Raw genomic sequence first — 27894 nt, 5'->3', positions numbered from 1 at the left:
TCGTTATTTCGCTCCTCTGACACAGGCTGTTTCAAGGTGTCACAGCTTCTGAGGGCACCAATGACAATAGATCAAACCTAAATATAGTTACCCAACACTTGCTTATGCGCATCAATGGGATTAGTGACCCCAAAGAAATGACACATATCCAATCTTCATGACGGCCACACCTCTCTACTTCAAATGTCATCCCACTTCATCTCCTCGTTCTGTCTTTCCAACTCATTTTCCCCGTCTCTCATTCCATGGAGCTGAGTAGTCACATTCACCTTGATGCCGTCTTGGCGAGCAGCATAGATTAGTGTTATAGGCAAGCTTTTAGTTTGATTACATTTGGCTACGTCCACTGTCCTTTACGTTTTTGCTGAAATAACCATGAACTTGGAATACACTGCTTCTCCTGTGCTCTGTCAGTAACAGTGTGCATTGGTTTAAAAAATAAATAAATAAATAAAATAAGGCAAAAGACAGCTGAATCACCTTCAAGGCTGAGCAGATGATATTGTGATTGAGGACAAAGGTTAGAATAAAAAAGAAACATAACAAGCCTTTAAAAACTGTGCAGTCAAGGGTAAAATTACTTGACTCTATTCTCATTCCCATTGGGAGGGTTCCAATTTGTGGGAAAATAAATATTGTGGGTTATCTTTTGGCAGAGAAAACTAAAATAAAGGGAAAGTAAGTATACAGCCTTTGATTGGCAAAAAGCAATTCAAAAACTAAAGCTAGTTAGGCTATGATGCCAAGACTTTCTCTTTTTACCTGACATCTTGTGAACTGAATGGCACTACGTGGATCCCCAGGGGCCCTCCTTTATTGGACACCTCAACTGGCTTGAGCATGGCCCTGCAAGATGGTGATGGATGTGGTGAGAGGAGGAGGGGGACGATGAAAAACACAAATAACATGATTATAGAAAAGCATGGTATAAAAAGGATGTAGTCAACATGACAGGCTGATGGAATTTATGAGCATTGACTATTGGGAGTAGTCGCATTGTATTGTCGATGGAAAGTCATCCATTGCAAAAGTCACCCCAGTGAAACTCAGGGTCAACAATGGACTCAAACGGAGACTCCAATTAAGTGATTAAGATCCAATTGGTGTTATAAATGAAAACAGACTAACTGAAAAATGTGAGAATCATGGGGTTTAATTTGTGCAGATAAAGACGTGATGACAAATGAACACAACTAACCACGGTGTCTCTATCCTATCTTGTCATTCGCATGCGGTGAGTGTTTTTTTTTCTTCTTCATTTAGTGGTGTTTAGAAATTACGTTGTCGTATTATTTCCCCAGTGTTTGGATAACGTACAGCAATTGGTAATAAAAACAAATTAATAAATAGGTGAATCTGCGGGTGCCTAACCATGAGTATGCAGGGTTCCACTGTACTTTTTTGTTTTACGAATTCAAGAGCCTCCATAATGTTAAAGCCATAACATTTTCAAGTAAGGAACCTTCTACTAAAAGGGTGAAACAAAACAAAGCTACCTCACAAAGTCTGGCATCTGAAAATAATATGCAAATGTGTTTTTTAAATTGTGACTTTTAAACAATAAAAATACTAAGTACAATATGCGGGGTCACTCACTCGAGACTTAACACTGGTGAATGGTCCAATGAGGAGTCAGCTCTTCCTACTGGCTCTATCCTTTCAATTCTTTGTTCATGTGTTCGCCTCACCTCTTCCTCCTCCTAAAAACAAAAGAAGAAAAAGAGAATAAATTATTTAAAAATGCCCCTGTATGAAATGAAAAAAAGACTAACGCTCCTAGACATGTTCCATTCTCTCGTTAATGCTGTTTGGCTGTTATCTCCACTGGCTTTTAAATCAATTACCCTCTGGAACAACTAAGAACCTCTATTCTGTACCAGGAAATTTTCAGGCAGGGAGTCATTTAATAACACAGAGAACAATTGCATCTGATCATCTGTGATTACTGCAAAATAGGGCGAGGTTAATCAACAAGTGACAAGCACAATGAACCATATTTTGTTTAAGTGAAAGAAAAAAGTCAGTTGTGTGTGTGTTTGAGCTTGTCAGTGTTCAGATGATATATCGTCTCCTAAAGAAACCCTTCGTCCCCCTCCACCCTTCTCTCTTTTTACTGAAATGTCAAACACATCCAAAAAGGTCTTTCATGGCTTAATGTTTTTATGGAAATTGATTCAACCCTTTTCAGAGGAAAGGATATCTTTGGCGCCATACAGGGGTAATGCACAGAGACTCTGCCCCCTATTTATTTATTCGAGTTGAACAATAAGGTGGGATGAGCAGTCTACTTTTGGACTACCGCTAACCTTACGTGTCCAATAGATTTCCTTCTCTAAGCGTCCAGTATAAAAATTAATCAATCAACCAGTCAAGCCCACCTTTAAATATTTGTCAGTTGAGGTCCTGGTTTTCCTGTGAGACCATTATTCACAAAGCTTTATAGAAAAACCCCCTGAGGTGAGCTGGCTATTTTCATGCACACATATGAAGTAGACAAAGGACCTAGCCTCCTGTGGGAATCCATAAAGACATAGGGAGCTACATCTCAAAACGGAACTCTCCCCGAGGAATAGAGGAAATTGCAATTCATAGGCAATCTTTTACTTTAAAGTTACAGAGTGCGTAATGGCAGGGGCTTTCTGGTCCCCCTGCCTGCATCCATAGTTATTACTGCAGTCACAAAGGTGAGGTTATACAACCCCAATTCCAATGACGTTGGGATGTTGTGTTAAACATAAATAAAAACAGAATACAATGATTTGCAAATCATGTTCAACCTATATTTAATTGAATACCCTACAAAGACAAGATATTTCATGTTCAAACTGATAAACTAGATTTTTTTTTAGCAAATAATCATTAACATAGAATTTTATGGCTGCAACACGTTCCCAAAAAGCTGGGACAGGTGGCAAAAAAGACTGAGAAAGTTGAGGAATGCTCATCAAAAACCTGTTTGGAACATCCCACAGGAGAACAGGCTAATTGGGAACAGGTGGGTGCCATGATTGGGTATAAAAGGAGCTTCCCTGGTTTGCCCAGTCATTCACAAGCAAAGATGGGGCGAGGTTCACCGCTTTGTGAACAAGTGCATGAAAAAAAAAACCGACATCAATGTCGAAAGGATATCACCACATGGGCTCAGGAACACTTCAGAAAACCAATGTCAGTAAATACAGTTTTTGGGCTACATCCGTAAGTGCAACTTGAAACTCTACTATGCAAAGCAAAAGCCATTTATCAACAACACCAAGAAACGCCGCCGGATTCTCTGGGCCCGAGCTCATCTATGATGGACTGATGCAAAGTGGAAAGTGTTCTCTGGTCCGACGAGTCCACATTTCAAATTGTTTTTGTTCTCACAAGGGTCGCGGGAGTGCTGGAGCCTATCCCAGCTATCATCGGGCAACCCTGAACCGGTTGCCAGCCTAATCGCAGGGCACATATAAACAAACAACCATTCGCAGTCACATTCACACCTACGGGCAATTTAGAGTCTTCAAATAACCTACCACGTATGATTTTGGGATGTGGGAGGAAAGCGGATTGCCCAGAGAAAACCCACGCAGGCACGGGCAGAACATGCAAACGCCACACAGGCGGGGATGGGGATTGAACCCCGGTCCTCAGAACTGTGAGGCAGACGCTCTAACCAGTCGCGAACCATGCCGCTACATTGTAATTATACTCCACAATTTGTGATTTTTTTATTATATATATATATATTATTTATTTATTTATTTATTTATTTATATTTATTTATATAATAATATTTGACCAAAGTAAGCCCAAACTGCTTTGGAAAATTGGGTTGGTGGGAATGCAGAATGGCTAGCATGTTTACATTGTATTACATGCCAACTTGTAAACATCATACAATGGTGCCACTTTTGTAAAGTTTTATTCTAAATTATCATGAGAACAGGCACAAGACGAGCTTGATCTAAAATGTGATGTTCCAACAAGAAAAATAATACTGGTACAACTGCAGCTGATTTATATTTGCATGTAACACTAATTTTACAGGATAGCTGCCGACTTCCCCCTCTCAGTGACACAATGATGGTTGCATCCGACCTGAGCTCACCTTCTATCAACTGCCAACCTGTGCTTATTGTGTGTCTTTACTGAGTGCTGAGTGACCGCAAGAGAGACAGTCTAAATATACATTCACCTCTCTTTCTCCTTCAACTCTCCATCACCCCTGCCACTCTTGGTCCCTGTGCTATTCTGAATATCTCCTTTCCATGCCCTCCATTTCTCCCTTCCCTTGAGTGCTTTTAGCACCCTGTTGCTCCCATGGCAACCAGTGAAGTGGGGAAAACAACAAGGCTTTTCGGATTCCAGTGGCACTCAGTCCAGGCTTGCTCTTTTGCCCTTCTCGCTTGTCCCTAATAAACCTCCATCCTAACTTGCCCAGCAACCTCCTTTATCCAATAGAGTAGGAAAGGGTTAGAGGTCAATTCTGGAACCCCATAAAATCCTCTACGTCCGTGGCATTGGGAAGTGAGGCAGAATGTGAGGGTCAAGGCTTTCGTGAGGAAGGGTGGGTTTGAGAAAGGCAAGCGAGTGAATGAGACAAAGCCGCAAAGTGCAAAGTCGTGTTACCTTCAAATGGGCTGGCAGGTTAGAAAGCTGAGAGGAGGAAGGGAAGGTAGCAGCTGTCTGGCCTGACACCTCACACATAGACACACATGCATGCCCACCCCCAACAGCTCATGCACAAGAGAAAACCCACTGTCTGTGTGTGTGTGTGTGTGTGTGTGTGTGTGTGTGTGTGTGTGTGCATGTGTGTGTTGTGCCATTGCCAAGTACAACACATCGCTGTTAGGGGAGTAGTGGAGGAGGAGGCTCCCTCCTGAGCCCATCTTTGGCATCAACGGCTTAACAAGGAGGGGGTGAAAGGTCACAAAGAATGGTGTGTTTCTTGCCACTGCTCGCCCCTGAAGGGCTAAAGTCCACATGTGTCTATGTGTATGTGTGTGACAGCTTCATGTGTTCAACGGGCCTGTCTGTCAGACCATTCCGTTCCTTTATAATGACCAGTCTGTGCCAAGCAGAACAATGGAGGCCAAAGAGCAGGATGTTGAAATGTCTTGCAATGAACAATGGATGTTTTCACTTCATGTAAAACTCGAAGGAAGTGAGGAATTTACATAAAGCACTGTTTTGTTGACACATCTTCACCTCCATCCTGATAGGCAGATGAAAAATATTTTGTTTAAATGTGTTACGTAAAATGTACCTTATGTTGTAAGCCTGCTAATAGCCACAATGGCTACATGTGAAAAAATACTTGTTGTAGGGGGTGATAGAGAGTTTAAGGGAAGCACCATAATTGCACCCCCCGGCAGGACTGCCCGACTAAAAACTGTACAGGATATCACAGTACTATTATACTATTGTGTTGCAGTCTGACACAGATATACGAAGACAAGCTGCGAGTAACAACTCTTAATAGTCCAATTAAAGCTCCTTTAACACCACAAAGCAATTACCAACATTTGGATTGTTCTTAGAGCCAGAATGTTCTGTTTAAATGCACCTAAACAATGTTTTTGATGCGGAAAGAAAGGTGTTCTAGATGCAGCTTGTATGCTTCAAAAGCATTAACAAAGCCAAGATGGGATAGCATCTAGCAGGCTGTGTCATAGTCAAAATACCCTGTTAGATCTAGTATCAATCATATCCCTGTCATTAAAGCTAAACTAGCCCCCAAAGCGGCCTCCATGATTAGGTTAAGACATGATTGTTGCACCCAATGACAGAGCCCCACCCTTTCCACCATCCTTAACCCTTCCTTTACTGCCAGCTTGTCGTACCACACCACTATTAAAACAAACAATATGTCACAGTAACTAAGATTATGAGACACTAAGTTACATTGATGTCATGCAAAAGAAAACCTTATACAAGGATGAGCAACAAGGGAAATTGATCAGTGGATGAAAGGCCCTATAATGACCAATTTACCCTGAACACAAGTTCCTAAATCGGATTTAGTGGTCGTCATGAGGATTTTTCCAATCTCCTTTAATTATTCTGATTTGAGCTGATGTCCATTTCAGTGCCCAGGTTTTGGTTGAGCTTGTGTTGAAATAAGTGTTTCATAAATGCTCAACTGAGCACCTTAACGGTGATTTTTTAAATTTGTTTTTACCTAAGCTGAAACTGATCAGTGCCTGCCATCTCTCAAAGTGAGCGCAAAAGAATAAGAGATAAATTAGTGCAGTATATGTGAGCCAAATGAATAATGTGCCATTGCTTGTCCTTGGTTTAACAATTTGTGATATCTTTCAACTTACTCCCCACTATGTCTTTATGTATTCATTGAGCTCGGCATTGTTGGATTTTAAGCACAGAAATTCAACATTTGATGCAGTACTTCATTGGATAAGTTCTAATTTCTAGTGCTTTGCTAAGGCAATGCTTTGAGCCCTTGCTCAAACAGGCAGGTGCAGTAACATCGATCAACAAAATGGATAGGATTATTTTTGCTGGTCATGTCACATGTTTGAGCTGGTTGCTAAGCAGAATTTGTGTGCGCAAAGAGCAATTAAATTTTGTCATTTAGTAGCCACTTGATACAAATAAGAGGCTAGTTCCACCAAACACTGGAAAAGGAAGTCAGACACACGTGGAAGAAATTACCCCAGAACCAGTATCCAAGACCATCAGAGACGTGTATTTTTTAATTGTGAAACTGATTAATTCTGCACAAAATGTGGAAAATAAAGCAGTGCCAGTCTGCTGGTTCTGCTGGGGCATTCTGAAGATTATTCTTTTGGGGGAGTGGCTGGATCACAAGAAAACATACGTACACTTCACTAGGCTTACTACTCATTGTACACCACAGCAGCCGTCTGCTTTACTTCAGTACAATAAACTAAGGTGATGAAAATAGCAACATCAATTATTACAGCTAAATTACTACCTACTTAACATGAGTATGTTGGAATTGTCGATAAGATGTTTTCTTGCATCACGTAAGCATTTAACCTAAAGTAAATGCTTAGCCACAACATAAAAGTATTGTTTGCGTAGTTGTACACTCAAAGCTACAGTATATCAAATTAGGTTTATGCTTTAGCTACGCCCTTCTGAAACCTCAACCAAATTAAAATATGTCTGCATTTGATGTGGAAAGAGTGTCTGGCTTGTAAATGGAGGATTTACTTCAGGCAAATTACAGAGACAGACAGGTTCCTAATGCAGTTAAGCTAATTAAATCAGAGATGCGAGGCTGCATTTGTCCACATCAGGAAAAGTGGCATGTAGATTGAAGGGAAGGTTAAAATACAGACAGCAATGTTGGTGGAACATTTGCAAAATATCTTATATCTATATAAGATATTTTCCCCTTGTGGTCTCATACACAAGTTTTGGATTTTCTTCCCTGAGAGGCAAACTTGCTATGTTGAATATATCATCTGCCAGGACCTGTTTTATATATCAGGTCTGGAGTGATCTATCAATGACACAGTTATCTGTGCCTTTGCCTTCTGTATTGTTAAATTGCACTATAATATAATTAGGCGAGCTAATTATGAGGGCTTAAATCAATAACCAGGTCAATAACAAGAACCCTAAGCAGGGAGAGTGACCAAGACTTTTCACAAACCACATCAATAACAGGTCACACAAGATCCAACCCCTCCTGAACCAGAAAGAGGTTCTATGGGGAGAAGGATTAGTGAGAATTGAGTTATCATCTTGGGTTTTTGTCCAGAGCATGTCTTACATTTAAAAGTGAATAAAGGGGAAGGGAATCAAGCAAAATGTAGACAGTCCTTTAAATTCAAATAGCACTTCACATCGCGAATAAAAGGAAGACTTAGGGTTTCAGATGTATGAAAGAAAACTTCAAAAGGAATATTATGGTTTTAGACACCTGACTGAGGTGATGGCGAGGTGATTTGAAAATGTAATCCAATGGTGGTGAGGATGAATCTTGAGTCTTTAGCAGTGCATTAAAAAAGGGCTTGGTGATGCGTCTCTGAGATTAATCATCATTTTGAGCTTGTTAAGAGGGAGGACAGTCTGCTTTCCACTGCTTAGAACGTTGAATCCATCTTTCATGCCGTGAAGGTCATTGAGCGTCAGCGAATCAGTGATGTTAATTTCAATGGGAGCACATAGTCTAGATATGAAATGTGGTTAGATAAATTATTCTTCCAATGAATGAGAATCACACAACACTGCACTGCCAAATTGCCTACTGAACTGACAAATGTTACATCAACAAGTTATTTGCCAACACTGAAGAATAACATGGAATAGGAATAATAGCATTTAATTCAAATCTTATATTCAGTGAGACGTTTTGAAACTCTGACCTAAAAGCACTGAAAACCAGGATTTGATAAATGAGGGAGAAAGAATGAGATGACTCATGCTGAACGATGAATTATTGAGAGGAAAGTAAACCAATGGTACACATTTAAACTGGTGATTATGGGGCTCAAAAGTCTATTCTGCAGATCAATGTTTTCTGTCTTATTTGAGCAGGTTGCTATAATGGAAGAAGAGGGGCTCAAGGTGGTGGTGGAGGTGCTGCTGGTCGTTCTATTTGGTTTTAATTGGAATCTGAGACTCTCGGTTGAGGGAGGGACAGAAAGTCATTTGGCCAAGTCTGTGTTTTTAGATGAGGCTAAATGAAGAGATGTGTTTGGACAATGAGTAGCCTGAGTCAGATTCGTAATGAAGAGAAGTCCAAAAATCTTCTGACAGAGCCACAGCAATCTAGTGAGGTCAAGTGCTATCCGGATCAAATTCTTTCGACAAACGAATATCAAGAGAGAAAATGGAACTCAAGTGAAGGGTTAAGGGCATAAAGGGAGGGTAAGAGGGAAGAAATGTAGGGAATACCCTTTAAGTCAAACAGTATCATCTAACGACGAGAAAACGCTTCATCCAGTATCCACAATAATTTGATTGGCTTTAATGTTCTTCAGCTAGAAGTATTTTTTATATGAAAATGAAATTATACTACATTTGAGCAAATACATTTATACTGAACTCGAAATTTGCCAAATCCTAGTTTTTAATATATATATAAACGTGAATGTGTGACAGACTGATGTTCAGGGTGTACCAAGCCTCTCACACAAAGCTGAGACAGGCACGGGTTGCTTGTGACCCTAATGTCAAGTCAAGTCCATATATCCACCCATTTTCTGAGCCGCTTCTCCTCACTGTGGTCGCGGCCGTGCTGGAGCCTATCCCAGCTATCATCGGGCAGGAGGCGGAGTACACACTCAACTGGTTGCCAGCCAATTGCTGGGCACATAGAAACAAACAACCATTCACACTCACATTCACACCTACGGGCAATTTAGAGTTGTCAATTACCCTACCATGCATGATTTTGGGATGTGGGAGGAAACCAGAGTGCCCGGAGAAAACCCATGCAGGCACGGGGAGAACATGCAAACTCCACACAGGCGGGGCCGGGGATTGAACCCCGGTCCTCAGAACTGTGAAGCAGACACTCTAACCAGTCGGCCACCATGCCTCAAGTCAAGTCAAATTGATTTATTTAGCATTAATTAAAAAGAGTCTGGAAGGTCCTAAAGCCCACAATTCACAGAGATACACAATATCCCCAGGTCAAAAACCACCATCAGGATAAGAAATAATCAGGTTAAGTGGCATAAAAATACGGATGGATGGATGGATAAACGGGATGACTGATGGACAGATGGAATTAGTCCACACTTCAAATGATCATTATCTACTTTGTTCCTTTGTGTTGGGATAAGTGAAGCTGGGCTTTATAGTTAGTACAATAATTTGTCCCATGCTGTAAATGTTTATCACATAAGAATGCCTTGCTTCAGAATTGGTCTTCAATGACCCACCACTAAAACTGAATGAATGATCAATCCCAGAAATGATTTTACCTAATGGCAATTGTATTATCAGATGAAATCTGTTCACTGCTGTCCATGCTGATTTGGATCCAGGCTGGCACCCCACTTTTATTCCCTGAAGTCATTATTGTCTGCAGCTAAGGTGCCCCGTCTCCCAGTGATTTGTGGGTAATGAGCTGGTACCGCCCTGTTCAATTATTCTCATTGAGAAAGTCTCACTTCATGGGGCAAATCGGAGAAGGCAAACACATGAACTCTAATCAAGAATTAGTGTGTTAACAAGCAGCAGCGCGGAGAGGACTCTTCACCCATTGCAGCATTTAAATCGGAACAAAAGGCAGGAAAGGAACCGAAAGACGACAGATGAATACAGGAGCACCGTAAACTGAGGACAAAAAAGGAGACAGGGAGATGGGAGAATATTATAGTGCAATTACTGAAAATATAACCAGAATTCTTCATGATCAAGTCAGGGATGTGATGCAACCTCTGGAAACTCTTCAAAGTTCCTAGTAAGAATAAGCTTGTGTCTGTGTACGTGTTTTTTTTATCAATACTTTAATGATATACAATACATCATATTTGCTTTTGTACACTTGCATTTTCAGTAAGAAAGTAACACACAGTTTTAACAAATTGAAGTTTCATTCTCATTTTTAATTGCTACTGAACATTCCCACTGTATTTTGTTACTGTTCCATGTGAATGTGTCTATTTGTGTGCATGTGTGTATGTATGTGTATTTATCCATCCATCCATTTTCTGAGCCGTTTATCCTCACAAGGGTCGCGGGAGTGCTGGAGCCAATCCCAGCTATCATTGGGCAGGAGGCGGGGTACACCCTGAACTGGTTGCCAGCCAATCGCAGGGCACATACAAACAAACAACCATTCACACTCACAGTCATGCCTATGGGCAATTTAGAGTCTCCAATTAATGCATGTTTTTGGGATGTGGGAGGAAACCGGAGTGCCCGGAGAAAACCCACTCAGGCACGGGGAGAACATGCAAACTCCACACAGACGGGACCGGGGATTGAACCCCGGACCTCAGAACTGTGAGGCAGACGCTCTAACCAGTCGGCCACCGTGCCGCCTGTGTATATATACACAGCTAAATTTATATATATACAGTGTGTGTGTTTATAGGGTTTTAGTTATATATATATATATATATATATATATATATATATATATATATACACACACATATATATACACACACATATATATACACACACACGCAGTGGGTACATAAGGTTTTCAGACCCCCAAATACCCCTTAAATTTTTCACTCTTTGTTATATTGCAGCCATTTGTTAAAATAATTGAAGTTCATTTTATTTCCTCATTGAAGCACACACAGCACCCCATATTGAAAAAAAAAAGGTAATTGTTGAAATTTGTGCTTATTTATTAAAAAAGAAAAACTGAAATATCACACAGCCATAAGTATTCAGAACCTTTGCTGTGACACTCATTTATTTAACTCTGGTGCTGTCCATTTCTTCTGATCATCCTTGAGATGGTTCTACACCTTCATTGGAGTCCAGCTGTGTTTGATTATACTGATTGGACTGGATTAGGAAAGCCACACACCTGTCTAAATAAGACCTTACAGCTCACAGTGTATGTCAGAACAAATGAGAATCGTGAGGTCAAAGGAACTGCCTGAAGAGCGCAGAGACAGAATTGTGGCAATGCACAGATTTGGCCAAGGTTACAAAAATATTTCTGCTGCACTTAAAGTTCCTAAAACGACAGTGGCCTCCATAATCCTGAAATGGAAGACGTTTGGTGACCATCAGAACCCTTCCTAGAGCTGGCCGTCCGGCCAAACTGAGCAATTGGGGGAGAAAAGCCTTGGTGAGAGAGGTAAAGAAGAACCCAAAGATCACAGTGGCTGAGCTCCAGAGATGCAGTCGGGAGATGGGAGAAAGTTCTACAAAGTCAACCATCACTGCAGCTCTCCACCAGTCGGGGCTTTATGGCAGAGTGGCCATAGGCCGGAAGCCTCTCCTCAGTGCAAGACACATGGAAGCCCGCATGAAGTTTGCTAAAAAACACCTGAATGACTCCAAGATGGTGAGAAATAAGGACTCTCTGGACTCTCTAAGACTCTCTCATCATGCTGTGGGTGTGTTTTTCAGCTGCAGGCACAGGACGACTTGTTGCAATCAAAGGAAAGATGAATGCAGTCAAGTAGAGGGATATCCTGGACGAAAACCTTCTCCAGAGTGCTCAGGAGCTCAGACTGGGCCAAAGGTTCACCTTCAAAAAAGACAATGACCCTAAGCACACAGCTAAAATACCGAAGGAGTGGCTTCAGAACAACTCCGTGACTGTTTTTGAAGGGCCCAGCCAGAGGCCTGACTTAAACACAATTGACCATCTCTGGGAAGACCTGAAAATGGCTGCCCACCAACGTTCACCATCTAACCTGACAGAACTGGAGAGGATCTGCAAGGAGGAATGGCAGAGGATCCCTAAATCCAGGTGTGAAAAACTTGTTGCATCAGTCCCAAAAGGACTCATGGCTGTATTAGCTCAAAAGGGTCCGTCTACTAAATACTGAGCAAAGGGTCTGAATACTTATGGCTGTGTGATATTTCAGTTTTTCTTTTTATATATATGAAAAACTGAAATATCACACAGCCATAAGCAGGCATAATATATATATATATATATATATATATATATATATATATATATATATATATATATATATATATGGCGGCACGGTGGCCGACTGGTTAGAGCGGGTTCAATCCCCGGCCCCACCTGTGTAGAGTTTGCATGTTCTCCCCGTGCCTGCGTGGGTTTTCTCCGGGCACTCCGGTTTCCTCCCACATCCCAAAAACATGCATTAATTGGAGACTCTAAATTGCCCGTAGGTGTGACTGTGAGTGCAAATGGTTGTTTGTTTGTATGTGCCCTGCGATTGGCTGGCAACCAGTTCAGGGTGTACCCTGCCTCCTGCCCGATGATAGCTGGGATAGGCTCCAGCACGCCCGCGACCCTAGTGAGGAGAAGCGGCTCAGAAAACGGATGGGGATATATATATATATAAATATATATATAGACACACACACACACACACACACACAGCTAACACAAGAGCAAAAACATATTAGACCAAAAACAATACTATGTCAAAGGTAAAGGAAGCTATCTGTCAAAAACCATCTACAGGGGTTAGAGCTGGTTGATGTGGGAAGGTCAAGGCAAGGCAGTTGAGTCATTACACAAGGTCCCCCCTGAGGTCATTTCTATTCTGCCTACAGCTCTCTGTCACTTTTGATAACTTTCAAATGAAACACTTTACTCCCCCCCTGACAAACGGAGCTATAGAGGTACCAGTGGCTGTAAGAGAAAATCACAGCGTGCAGACAGAACATGAAAGTGTGAAGTGAGGAGACAAGCATGCAAGGTCCGGTGATGTACGCCATTTTACTTTATAGGATGTGGTGGTGCGGCAACCCTTAGCGTTATCGCATGCTGTTACATCACATATTTTGACAGAATGGTTTAAAACTAATCACCCAATACCTTACACAATATATACCAACTTGAAATGAGTAACAGCAAAATGGCCCCAAAAATCAAATATGCTCTTTCATTCTGTCGTGTGCCACCATATTGATATGTTTTGGGGCGAATGAGTGACATGAGAATCTTGAGATAAGGGTGGTCACAAAGGATAGTACTGGTGTGTCCACCAAAAACAGTAAAAGAGGGACCTATGTCTGGGTTGAATTTTAAGGATCCTTCCAAATTGGCCTTTGCTCAGCATTATATCATAACCTCTCCCTAAATGTAGTCTCCAATGTAGCATGAAATATTAGGTATTGCAGTTTACTGCATATAGTCATCCCTCTAAATAGAATGAAACAGTGAGGCTGATTCATGAAAAATTTGGGGTTTGACATCAAATGATGGACATGAGAAAAATTTACATGTACTGTACATCTGGAAACGATACACAAAAGATAGTACTGTAGTATTGTTTGAACCCAAGCAGCAATAGTGAGGACTAATTAAATGGCAATGCATAGATTTTCCCAAATATACAGTAAATGTGTCTTTACAAAGAGCTAGCTATTACAATTCTTGTTCAAAATGGCTCTCATTTTATGGTAATGAGTGCACCACCATACCTGTTCTTGTCGATCAAGCCAACGGTCCACCATTGGGTGGTTTGCACTTAGGGAGGATCTGGTCATCTCTCTTTGAAACTGAGTGGTCCGGCCACTTGCATTTCGTGGAAGACTCCGGTAGGTATGGCCTCCACTGCCCTTTAAAGGAAAACATACAGTATATAACATATTTAATCGAAATTTGTGACAGACCGAACCAGGCAGCTAGCATTTTTGGACATTCCTCATCATCAGCATCTTTTATCTCATGCTGTTAAAGTGAAGCTTCCTATGAAAAGACAGCTATGGTGTTTAACTATAATCAGATTCCTATTCCTCTAACTAAGTATAGCACTTATTTGTCCAAGAATGATAAAAGCTAAAGCCAAAGCAATTGCAACAAACAAACAAGTTAGGTTCAGAAAAATGAGCAGCAGACAGCAGAAGCTGAATGAAGTTATCAGAGAAACATCTAACACTGGTGCACCACTCTAAGTCTTATTAGAGTTAAATGTGGCGTGACAGGCCAGAGGAAGCTGTGCAGGCACCATTGTTAAACTTCACTCCACTAAAATGACCTGATATCCAATATGGCCTCTGTTTTGACCATACAATGTAAGGACCTCACCAACTAATCTTTAATGACACATCATAAAACCAAAGAAGAGAAGAAGCAGAAATCTTATCAATAGAGCATTAGGGATTGCAAAGTCATTGGGTCGAGTAGGGTTGACTTAACAGTGCAAGTGTTGACGAATAGCTCCTTTGGTTTCATTGCCCAAGTGGAGATTCAGCTGCACCCAGGAGGCATTAGGTACCATGAATTTATAATGGAAGACTCGCCCCGTTTTGTACTCCCTTCTGGCATCATTTATTGTTGATATATACTTTCCTTTATCTGCAAATTTTAAATGATTTAGCAATATAAGTCATATATAATATAAATAATAAATTAAACCAAGTTAGACCTAATATATATTTTCCTCATCAAAGACAAAACGAGAAAAAAGAAAATCCGGAAAATCACATTGTATGATTTTTAAAGCATTTATTAGCAACTTATGGTGGAAAATAAGCATTTGGTTACCAACAAAAAGGCAAGATTACTGGCTCTCACAGACCTGTAACTTCTTCTTTAAGAAGCTCCTCTGTCCTCCACTCGTTACCTGTATTAATGGCACCTGTTTGAACTCACACTCCAAACTCCACTATGGCCAAGACCAAAGAGTTGTCAAAGGACACCAGAAACAAAATTGTCATTGTTCGCAGACTAGCTTAGTACTAAGACAAACAAAATAAACAAATACCATGCATACATGGGGCACAACAGTGACTGTGGAATCAAACAAGGAAGCTCTGCTGAGACTCTGATGCTTGTGTATCTTTCATTCTCTCTGGAGTCAGTGTGACACAGGCCATAAAGGACATCCTCTCGACCAAATAAAAGGCTTAATAGCCCTTCCCCCTCTCTTCACTCGGAAGTGTGCTGTTTTAACGTTGCGACTCTGACAACTGGAGTGTCTTTAAAAAGGATTATCAGACGATGCAGAAAGACACACTAATCGCACGGAGGGTTGCTCTGTCGCATCCTGTGTACTAAACTGTCTTCTAAGAAGTAAAGATCTGTCTGCACCATGTGGGTGTGAGACTATTTTTGAATGTTACCATAATTGGCATCCCTACTTGTTTTGTAAGTCCAGGGGAACATGAAGCTGATTTTTGTTTCTGTTGTTTTTGCATTGAAGTTTCATAACCAGAGGATTTTAAAGCTTCAAAAATAAAAAGAATAATAAAAAAACACATCAGGATGAAAATTTGGTTTTGCAAAAAAGCAGAAAGTTACAAATAGAGTCGTTGCTGGATATTGGAGGAGTTTAATTTAATACTGTGGAGTCTAAATGTAGCACTGTGACTTCAGAGGGGATGCAGCAATAGTTGAAAATGCTGGGAAAAAAATGTGTTTGGTACCTAGTGATCTGAAGGGTAACACACTCCACAGCAGATTATTTCATGTTGATTACATGAGTTATATGCTTCATGGTCTTCTTTAAATAAGTATTGCCGTCAAATAGTTTATACTTACACTGAAAGATAAAGGTAGATGAGGGGAGCATAGAAAACTGTGTAATAAAAACAAACATTTCATCTGGGTATAAAGCATTTGTTTCAGGGAGTTTTGACACATTTTAGATTCAAATAAGGTTCCATGGTAAAAAAATAATAAAAATAGCCAAAAAATACATCCAGTTGGGAAGTAAGTGTGTTATGCTTCAGGCATTTTAATGCAATTATTACTTCAGTATAATAATGTAATGAGTTTAGAATGTTACCGTTCGTTCAAGGCTGTTGGTACCAGGGTTTGTGTGTGGCTTGTGGTTAAACTTTTGGAAGCCAGCAGTTGTGGACCAGCGACTCGGGTCCTTTCTGGATGGTTCTTCTTTACCGGGTTGGATTACTCCAGCTGGAAGGCCAGCCAGTGAAGGATCACTACTTCGACGGACATGGAGAGGCATGTCTGGTCGGGGAAACATGAGGAAAGGGAAAATGAAAAAAAATGCATGGCATAAGACACAGCAATTTCAATCCACCTCTGAATGCATCCACTAATACGGCATTTCCCACATATGGTCAATTAATCCAGAAACTATTAGTAGGTTGTTTGATTACATGTCAAAGGCAGCACTGAGGGTAGTTTTCACACTCAATACCTGGTCTAGTATCACTTCATTTATGGACGCTAAAGCCATGCCCCCAGTAGGTATAGAGCGCCGGGGTGTTTTTTTTTTTTTTTTTTTTTTTTTTTTTTTTTTACCGCTTTACTGACTGGGAGCATTTCGGTTTGGCTAAAGACCCCCGAAAATGTCACCGACGAAGAGACATTCTTACGCGGTTACAGTTACGCGGAGGAACATGGGAATCGAGCAGCCGCGAGAGAATTCAAGATCAACGAATCCATGGTTTGCAAGTGGAGGAAGCAGGAAAACGAGATTCACCAAGTCAAGAAGACGAAACTGAGTTTCCGCGGAAACAAGGCGAGGTGGCCCGAGTTGGAAGACCAACACGAGCAAAGGATTAATGAGCAAAGAACAGCCGGGAGAAGCGTCTCTAAAGTCACCATTCGACTGAGTCAATAACTCGGGGCTTGCCATCATTGCGGGAGGCTTGACGAACCGCTGGACATCCGTGTAAACAGGGCGTTCAAAATGAAGTTGCGAGCGGCGTGGGAGCCATGAATGACAGATGGCGAACACAGCTTTACTAAGACAGGGGGGCAACGCCGGGCGAGTTACGCCACTATATGTGAATGGATTGTGCTTGGGCTAAGGTATCTGCTTTGACTGTTGACTTTCACGAAAGCAGGCATCATTGCTGAACAGCCCCGCGGCAACGAGACTAACTCTGACGGGTACGAGAGGGAACCTGGCGTGTTTGTTGGAGAACTTGCCCAGCTGTTCATTTCGGATACAGAACATGAGGACTTTGATGGATTTGTGGCTGAGGATTGATCAAAAAGTAATGTGAGTACATTGTTAAATACTTCAATAAAGTACAACTAAACTCAATTTTGCTCCCCCTGCCTTTTTAAAAACATTGTTTTTCCGTGCATGCATGCTATCGTATGTTTTATGCTAGCGTATGTTTTACCATGCCTGCGCCCAATAATACAGTGCGCCTTATGTATGTGTTAAATACAGAAATGGACCCCATAACTGAGACTGCGCCTTTTAATACGGTGCGCCCTATGGTCGTGAAAATAAGGTAGATCTGAGTTTTGTGAGGTGAGAACCATCAGGATGTTCCCAAAAGGCCAGATGGATTTGTTTTTCATTGTTCAAGCTGCCTGAGCAATATATCCATAATTATGCAAATAGTTTGGTAACCAGCTGTCATCAATCACTGGATCAGTGCAGCGAGCATATGCTGGTGCTAAGCTTCCATCTGATATACCACAGACAAGTGTTATTAGTAGGAGCAAGGCAGATTAATCTCGCCTTACACTGTTCTGGAAACCATGCATATTAAATGTTGTTACAAGAGCAGGGAGTTTTTAAAGACACTGTAAGTAATTATTGTAGCTGCCTCCAGTAACTGTGACAATAATGAGACTGAAAAAACAGTATGCATGTCAAAGGTCCAACCCGAATTTATAGCAGTAACATTCACGCATCACCAAATGTGGAATGTGTTAATGTTTACAACAGTAGTAACTTTATATAAAACTGAGTGTTTATATTAAGAAAAGCAAAGCAAATTTATTTATATAGCGCATTTCCTACACATGGTGACTCAATGTGCTTTACAGGATTAAAAGCATTTTTAAAAAATTAAGTCGAAGGAAATAAAAGAAAGCTTAAAACATTTAAAAACAAAGAAACAATATATTTAAAAATAAAGATAAAAAAACATACAGTGCAAAATAGATAATTTAAAAGTGGAAATTCTCTAAAATACTCAATCATAACGATGAGAAAAAGAAGAGTTTTTAACCTGGATTTAAAAACATTGACACTCGGTGCTGACTTGACTTCTGTCGGCAACTTATTTCAGTTGTGAGCAGCATAACAGCTAAAAGCTTCTTCAACATGTTTGGTTTCGACTCTGTGCTCCACTATTTGATCTGACTGTAGATCTCAGTGCCCTACTGGGTTTATATTTCACTAGCATTTGTTTAATATATTCAGGACCTAAACCATCAGAACTTTAAAGTCTATTCTTAAGCTGACAGGGAGCCAGTGGAGAGACTTTAAAATTGGAGTGATATGTCCTGACCTCATTGTTCTGGTCAATCTGCAGTGTTCTGTTCTGAATGAGTTGCAGCTGTTTAATGCTCTTGTGGGGGAGTTCAGTCAGAAGACCATTACAATCGTCAAGATTACTTGAGAAAGAAGTATGGATGAGCTTCTCAAGGTCTGCTTGGGACATACAAGCCTTCACTCTGGATATGTTTTTCAGCTGGGAGAAGGCTGTTTTAGTAATTGATTTGATATGACTACTGAAAGTCAGTCTATCAGGACAACAAGGATTCGGACTTGGTCTTTGTTGTTTAAAGAGAGTGACTAGGTATTTACTAACAGCAAATATCTTTTCTTTACTGCCAAAAACAATTACCTCGGTTTTGATGTGGTTTAATAGGAGGAACGTTTGGTGGCAGTAGGTGAACTCTGAAGGTCATTGCTCAACTAAGTGCCATTTTCCTTGATCCTATTTAATCCGTCCCAATTACGTCTCCCCCTCCCCCAAACAAATAAATCTTGATAACTGATGAAGGAAATTATGTTAGCCCATTGATTGAATCACTATACTTCCATCAATCCATTTTATATACTGCTTATACTCATCGGGGTCGTGGGTGTGCTGTAGCCTACCCCAGCTGACCAGGCGAAAGGTGGGGTACACTCTGGACTGGTTGGACTATTTAGAGTCTTCAGTTAACTTAACATGTATGTTTTGGGAATGTGGGAGGAACTCGAGTACCCAGAGAAAACCCACGCAAGGACACAGCAAGCCCAGAGCCTGGAAACAAACCCATGACCTCACGAAACCTTCTTGCAAGTTGCTTTGGCTTGTTTTTTCTTATCTATTTTATTTTTAAAAAATGTTCAATATAGATGTCATCCTAAATGTTAAAAATATCTAGAATCCTTCTCAATACAAAGGTGCTGACTAATGTTTTATCTTCGATTGGACTGCAGGGACAGATAATGTGTTTAGGAATGTGCTAATATCTGAGCGGGGCAGCTGTTTCAGTCACAGAACATTAAACAGTTGTCCCCAGATTGCTAATGTTGGTGACTTGTTTCACTACATTTAGTACATTTCACAGGAGATTAAACAAGCAACTACCCAAAAGACATGATGGGAAGGTATGCTACCTTGATACCAGTTCAGAAAGAGATTTACTCAAAGCACATTTAAGATGTTATTTGAAAGAGTAACTTTGGACATAATTATTATATTGTTACATGTTGTATTCCTACCAAAGTAAAAAATAAAATAAAAAAATAATGATAACACAATGTTAATGAATATAATCAACATGCTTTAAGATTGAATAATGTGCTGGATATGTTGTTTAAGTAGTACACTGGTAATTAAGTAAATTCCAGCCTTTTTGGTGCCTTTCATAGCGCTCAAAATTAATTATTAATGAAAACATTATACACACACACAGTATATTAAATAGTCTTCCTTTGTCCTGACCTCGCCACTCTATCCAGCTGTTTTACCAAGTTCATAGAAGTAACTTTGTTAGTAACTCTTTCAGCTTTTGTGCATTACCCAGCTCACAGATGGGCTAACAAACACAAATGTAATATAAGTGTCTGTTCAAAGAAGTGTATGGTTACTGGCTATCTATTGGAAGTGTTCATTAATATGAATACATCTCATTAGCATATGAATGTATTGGTGATGGAACAAATGTCTCTTAGTAGCCCTCACAGATGCAAGTATTTGCTGCTTTGATGGGATCTTAAATCCCTCTTAATGGCAGCTAAGGTCCAACTGGCCCCCATGTGAACCCTAATTTGACTGACCATGTCAATGTGCATATTTTAAAAGGGACATATTATGGACATTGATTTTTTTAATGGCTTGGGATACAAATAGTTGGGTCTATGGAGTGCCTACCCACCTGTCAAGTGTGAAATTAAATAATCAATGAAAACGTATTTTCTATTTTTAAAAATGTGTCTGTGCTTCTACTACTGGCCACCTGTTGGCTCCGTCCCTTCCCGGGTCATCATTATGGTAATGAATGCTGTAGTCAGCATTTGCATGAGACCGAACTGTTCAAATAAGTGCACAGTCAGCCGGTCAGTCATTGAGCCTTTTGTGGGGTTGTGGATTTAATAATTGCATGTAATGGAATTCCAATCTTTTCAAGTTCCCATCCAGTTCATGACTGACATCCCATATTATCATACAGTATTTTACAAACTCACAAAATTCCAACCGCAAAGTATGTTTGTGTGGTCTCTTTTTAAGGTCAGAATGTCAAAATCAGCCCCACTACCTCTAAACATTTGCATCCATTTAATTTGCGATGGGAGACTGGGAGGGTTTGGACCCATGTTTAATAACCAGCCAGATTCCAACTGAGTCAACCATCGATCCAGGCTGAAAGCGTAATTCAGAAGACTGCGGGTGGTGGACGGGCTAATAAAACGTGGCCTGATCCAGGAATTATGGTCAGGGCGCAGAGTACACACACAATTTACCGGACGGGTCAGACTCTAAAGGGTCTATCACCTCTTATTGGTTTGACCTTCACCATTTTCTCCGACCTTGTTTGGAGGAGAAATATATTAGAGAACATACACACGCATGGGCCAATATTGACCATTAAAGACAGTTGAACTTACTATTAAACTGACAATATTATGACTGCTGTGGGTGTAGTTTGTCCACTAATAGGCCATCATACTAAAACTATAGAATGACACATTATATAATATGTGGGTTCTATTTATTTTATGTTATCTAATTTGTTTGACCTGCGATTGGCTGGCAACCAGTTTAGGGTGTACCCCGCCTCCTGCCCGATGACAGCTGGGATAGGCTCCAGCATGCCCGCGACCCTAGTGAGGATAAGCGGCTCAGAAAATGGATGGATGGATAATTTGTTTGACAACATGCTGTAATACATTTACAAGAGGAAAAAACTTGTTAATTTGGTGCGGTGTTGCATTAAGTTCTATACTGTAATCCAAAACCAACAACACATAAAAGGGAGTGTTGTCCAAAAAATGAAGTGGATGCTAATGTTGTCTCTTAATCATCTATTTCCAAGTCTACTTGAGGTAATCTTCTCAAGTAAATGCATGATGGCAAAACATTACACAATATGATTTCTCATTGATTGTTAATTAATTATGTATTGGAGCAACTGTGTAAGAATTGAGAGCAATTCTAAGCTGCAACCAGCTGATGCACTGTTGATTCCTTCTCAACAACAAGATTTCAGCACTGCACATCCATACAGAACACGCTATGACAACTTATGATCAGCGTAACACTGTTTTAGTACTTAGTTATATTGTTTCTGTTCAGAACGTTTTTTTCTTTCCTTTAAATTGTTGCAAAGCGAGACAGTCCTACAACCTGGACAGGCAGGTAACATTTTGTCATTCTTCTCTGTAATGCAATTTTATACTGCACATAAGTCAAAACCTAATATCCAGTTATAGCTACCTGAGCAAACGTAATAAGCTAGTGCTTTAACTACCAACACAATGCCAATTTTAAGTACTGTATGTGTCAATGAATCTGCTTCCAGCTCTCTAGACACATAACAATCTGACATTTTAAAATACTAAAAAAAAGGCATCCAGTAGCTGAATTGCTTATCCATACATTACAAGTACCTCCTTTTTAGGTGTGGTCGGGGATTTGCGTATTTCTCTGGTGGCCTTCTTGGCCTTCATAAACTCAATCCATGCGTTCACTTTAAACTGATATGAAGAAGAAAAAAGCCAAGCAGCAGTGGCATCTCTAAAAGCTATACTTTTTTTTCCTTGGGTTACTTTGAATACTTCAAGTCTGTGCCAGTTCAATACTTGAATAAATTATGGCTCTGAGCCATTTTACCTCTCCCTCTCCAACCACTGACTGCATATTGATGTCCCCCGTGTGCAGCGAGGGAGGATTTCCACTGACTACATCGTGACCTGAATCATCCACATGGGTACAAAAGGTTCCATTTTAGGTGAGAGTACTGTGGTTATAGAGTGGGAGGAGGCCTGGACTCTGACAATGGAGATTAAATATAGTATGTTGAAAGGGCACTCAAGGTCAAAATGGGGTGTAGAACACAACGGGACACAACTATATATACATATTAAAAAGTGACTTTCTCTAAGAAAAAACACATCAATACATTAGCAGGCTTTCTATTATTACAAGCAAATGCAGGCATTTGTCCCAGTTAAGCTATGTAAATTAACCTCAGATAATAAAGTTGTCTGTGCATATTTGTCTTGCTGATCGAAACTGACCACATTTGTTTTTCAGTATGCTCAATTACATTTTCCGAATGATAAAACCAAAGCAAAAATCAAAAAGGGGTCAGCAGCCGAATTATAAGACCCGAACTCGCCTCTCAACACATCAGTTATCCAGGTAATTGTCCAAGCAAACAATCTTTAAACTATGCAGAAACAAGTCCATACCAGGACTGTCAATATTGTCTCTATATTATTGCAGGTACAGAGGCCGGAAATAATTTTTTACACGTGATTAATGACACTACCAAGCATTATAGTCGTTTTCAGATACGGTATCTATCATTATATTACTGTGCGTTTGCATTGTCAAACGCTCTAATCTCTAAAGTATAACAAAATAACTAAACTACCGTAATCAATATTTCCGGCACACTTATTGGAATACTGGCTATTATTAAATACTGGCTAATTCCTTCAGCAGACATACTGTTTTTCAGGACGGAACACTTGTAAAGGTTCTGTCCATGTTCAAATATGCTCTTTCCTAGGAATTTGAACACACACACATACACGCACATGCACACACATGCACACACTATATATATTTTTTTTTCTCCAAACACCCACACACATTCAGGCACACACACTAGAAATAATTTTTAAAATATGGGTGACGCCAGGTTGTTTCGTCACGCTAACATCAAAGTCTGGTCAGTATTTTATTCTTCAAATAGTTTTGATTTTTGTCGCTTGAGACATTTTATTGCTCGGACCATGACGGATGTGTGTGTCCAATATACAAGTTCTCCTACAGGTGCACACTTGTGCAAACACACACGCACACACACATACACACATTAGCACACACACGCACACACACACACACACAAACACACACACACAAAGAGAGATAGAGAGAGAGAGAGAGCGAGAGAGAGAGAGAGAGAGAGAGAGAGAGAGAGAGAGAGAGTCAAATCTATGTTGGGATTATTCATGTTAATCTGGAAAAAGGACATTCGAAATTACTGGTGATAAGGTGCCTTGTTCAAACAGTGCAAATAGCAAAATGTAAAATGTGGGTTTCCATAATGCTCACAGTATTGTTCATTGTGCAGCATATTACGAAAAAACTAAATCTGGGTCCCAAACTTACAGTGTTTTGTTTTTCTTTCATTACAATAATACATGACAACATAGAGGGGATACAGTGATTACACAGTATAAAAACAAGTGATTTGTCTAAAACTACACATTTGCATTGGAAACCTAAAGAAGGCTCACTGCTGCACATTGTCAAGTAACTTGCCCTGTAAGTTTCAAAAGGTTGTGGAAAAACAATAAATCAAGAGGAGTCTGTGAACGTGTTGTGCCGTGATCAAAGTTCTGATTGCGGGCCAAAATAAGTACCCTGAAAGTGCTCCTGTGAGTGGGAAGATAGGAATGCAGCAGGAGAGTTTTTAGGGATCGTCCCAGTTCTTTAGGGTAGGTTTGATGAAAAACAGGAGGATGAAAAGAAGCGGAATGTTAGACTTAAAAGTAGATGCCAGACAAGATGATTCATAGCTCTCTTTTAAAACATAAATTGGACGCAATTTACAGAAAACTGTGGTTGGCTATTGACATGCAATGAATAAAATAAGAGAGACAAGTTGAGGCAGCCAAAGAAAGAAGAAGAACATCGTACTTTCAATACCATCCAAATATGGAAATTGGGTCTTGTTATTGGAGGGTTCAGGAGCGCAGTGGACTGCACGGGTTCCCTTGAGAGAGGCCTTGATCGCCCAGCAACTCAGAGTTTTGTGTAATGCGAAGCACCCTCACGTCATGTTCAAATTTAAATTTTCGGCTTAGGCTGAAGAGTTGTTGTTATTATGTGGTAGTAGACAGATTGGGGAATGGGCGATGCCACCTGAAGATAAAGCGATCCATACGCTGCATAGTACATGGCAATTAAGATGACCAAAACTGTTTGGGCCTGATTTACAAAAGGATTGTGTGCATAAAAATGGGCACAAACAATGTGGAAGCTGATCGACTGATCTGCACCCAGGGTTGCTCCTGTCAAACGGGCAAAGTAGCCACGGAATTCACATGTGCATTTCAACCGGAATGTGCAAAATACTGGATGGTGACAAATGTGGCAAAATGAGCAGCAACGGGGAAAACGGATCTTTCTGACTCGTGTAAGCATTTTTGAAATGCCAGCAACAAATGTTATATACCGTATATGTGATATCAATGAAACATAATCTTAACTACATTCAAACAGAATATGGATATGGGATATAATGCAAATGGGATACAGATGTATGTAAATCATCTCCTTGTCTCGTCTTAATTTGGAACAAATCTTGTACAATGAACCTGTACTATCAAAGAGTCTGTATTCTGAGAATTAGGATTACTGTTTGTGTGTTAATGTGCATGAAGCATGCATCACATGACTGTCAGTGGGAGCCCACACACATCTCAGAGAGACACTGTACACTATGTGCTCTATCTTAATAAGTGACCTGCCTTTGCGAGACAATGGAGCAGGTCAGTGCAGGAACAACAGAGAGAAGAGGGAGCCTCTCACAAAAGGGAGAAATGAGACAGGAGGAGGAGGGGTTGTTCTCAGGTCCACAGGGATGAAGAGCCTGTAGACAAAGAGATGCTAAATGCCCAAAATGGCTTTGTGGACTTATCGTGACGATAGTGGGCGGCAATGCCCCTGGCACGCCGTGACCCTCTTTTCACATGTCATGTAAATGAACCCCAGAGAGCTCTAAATGGCACACCCTGGAAATTACTTCTCCTGTAGCAGGGCTCGAGACTGGAACCAAAATATGCAACTCCTTTCTTCAGTGTGCCCGAGTAAAAATTTCATCTGGTGGCACTTGTGCGAGTGCATGTTTTAATGCTCCTTTCAGACAGTCCCACTATAGTTGATATAGTGGCACTATAGTTGACATAGTGGTTGAAGGTCGCCATCTTTTTCACTGCTTTGGTCAATATCTTCCACCTGCACGTGCTCCTTTCTGGAGAAAGAGCCCCTTCTCGTTATTATGAACGGCCAACGGGCAAGCGCGCATGCGTTCAGCCCCCTCCCCACGGCGAGGGCGAGCCTCGCGTGCTGGAGCAGTCCCCTCCGTCACCGGGCGAGGAGCCGAGGAGGTGCCGGTGACAAGCGCGCAGATAGGACTGATATCCACTCAGATTAATGACATGACAGTGAGCCATCCCCTCCACTTTTTTAATCACCCCCTCTTCCTGAAGTCAGATCTCCAACTCGGCACGGCAGACCAATGTTACAAGTCCTACATGGAATTCATACTATCTGCTTCTCACGTAAAACACTACCTGCGTAGTTACATGTTTTGTTGTACGTTTGCAAGGCTGGGAAGCGCTGGCAAGACTCAACTCTGGCCTTACATGTCACAAGCTTTATAAATTCTGACTCAGTGGAAATTCTACACAACGTCAGCCCAACACGTTTCACTCCCCACACTATAAAACTAAGGAACAATTTACACATACATATATAACGTTTATCTCTATTTGCAAGACACTGTAAGTCTTGTTGCATATATTGAACACTAGCTGAATTGGACTACTTCAAAATAGTGGAAATGTGTTTCTTTTCTTTTTTTTTTTTACTTTGAGCCAACACTTAGAATCTTTGTGTGCAGCTAGCAAACAAAAAAGTTGTTTTTTTCAAAAATAAAAATGTTTTTTATGCTGTATGCATTATAGGGAAATCCTAATAATACAACTGTCGTGGCAAAGTCCAACCTAAAGTCACTGAGGGTTGTAGTAGACAAGTCCTTGATCATTGTTGCTTTTATGTATTTTTATTTCTCACCGTTTGTGGTGTTCCAAGTGCCATGTGGCATTCAAAACTGTGTTTAAATACTGTTGTGTTTCCAGACAACAAAACAAATGTGGTGTGTCTCAGCATCTTTGCGGTAAAAAAAAAACAATATGCGCACCCTCTGTCAACGCACACCTCCATTCTAATGAGCACTTCCTACTTACACTAAATAGACCTGTGAACAGATACAATGGTGACACCTATTGGTGAACTTGGTGACCAACATGAAAATACACGAAATGACCCTTACAACTACTCCTGTTATTTAAAAATTTGAATTTCATGTACAGTTTACATAATTATTTTTATTTATAATAAATGAGTTCAGACGCAAATGTTAAAATAAAACATATTTTGCAATTGGCATGAAGTTTTGGTAGTTGATTGGTATTCAAAACAAATACATTTCATCATGTATGACTAGTGTTGATAAGGTAGGCATTGTGTAGGTCTTGTGGTTATCAAATCCACAGTAATGTTTCCCACTCTGGCGGTGCATAAACATGTCACATCTGTCCCTCAAAATACACTTTATCTTCCAAATGTATATGTATGAATACGAAGCAGTGAAAGTGATAATTAAAGTCTCCCATTGGGCTTACTTCGTGAAAGCCAATATTTTAGATTGCCACAACCCACTAATTCGTCTTTGTAATGTGCCTCTGCAAAGTGTCTATATGCTGCTGACATGACACCCGAGTCAGAGCAAACAAACACAGTCTTGATTCTCATGCTCCCTGTCACAGGGTTAAGGCCACTCGCCATTTAAGTTGATGTCCTGATGTCACAAAGTGTAAATCATCATGTTTCTCATTCAGGCCCGACTGCTCTTATGTTGGTTTAAGTGTGACACAAACACTCAGCAGATTTGCCCTCAGCTGTGTGAAGGAAGTAATAAAGCAGTCAAAAAGCTCTCTCACCCACACACACACACAGACAGTGAAGCACGATTCAGCTGTTTGGCTATGCCTTTATTGACACCCTTACAGGAGTAATAAACAGGCACGGTACTGGTAACACAATCCCAGCAGTGCTGAGTGAGGTCTTTTGCCACTTCAAACACTTCACACTTCATTTCCAAAATACTGC

General features: G+C 40.5%; 1 protein-coding gene across 2 annotated transcripts in view; it reads right to left on the bottom strand.

Moving 5' to 3' along the window:
- Positions 1–27894, bottom strand: part of LOC133396457 (partitioning defective 3 homolog) — a 298273-nt gene that overhangs the window by 177664 nt on the left and 92715 nt on the right. For both annotated transcript variants that reach the window (XM_061666339.1, XM_061666340.1), the window contains exons 4-7: positions 16338–16522; positions 14029–14166; positions 1597–1700; positions 763–846 (exon numbers count right to left, since the gene is read on the bottom strand). In XM_061666339.1, coding sequence (XP_061522323.1) covers positions 763–846; positions 1597–1700; positions 14029–14166; positions 16338–16522 — 511 coding nt within the window. The remainder of the gene's footprint in view (positions 1–762; positions 847–1596; positions 1701–14028; positions 14167–16337; positions 16523–27894) is intronic.

The sequence above is a fragment of the Phycodurus eques genome, chromosome 21, assembly GCF_024500275.1.
Source record: "Phycodurus eques isolate BA_2022a chromosome 21, UOR_Pequ_1.1, whole genome shotgun sequence".
NCBI lineage: Eukaryota > Metazoa > Chordata > Actinopteri > Syngnathiformes > Syngnathidae > Phycodurus > Phycodurus eques.
The sequence above is the reverse complement of the archived record's forward strand: the minus strand, read 5'-3'. Positions and strand labels throughout refer to the sequence as shown.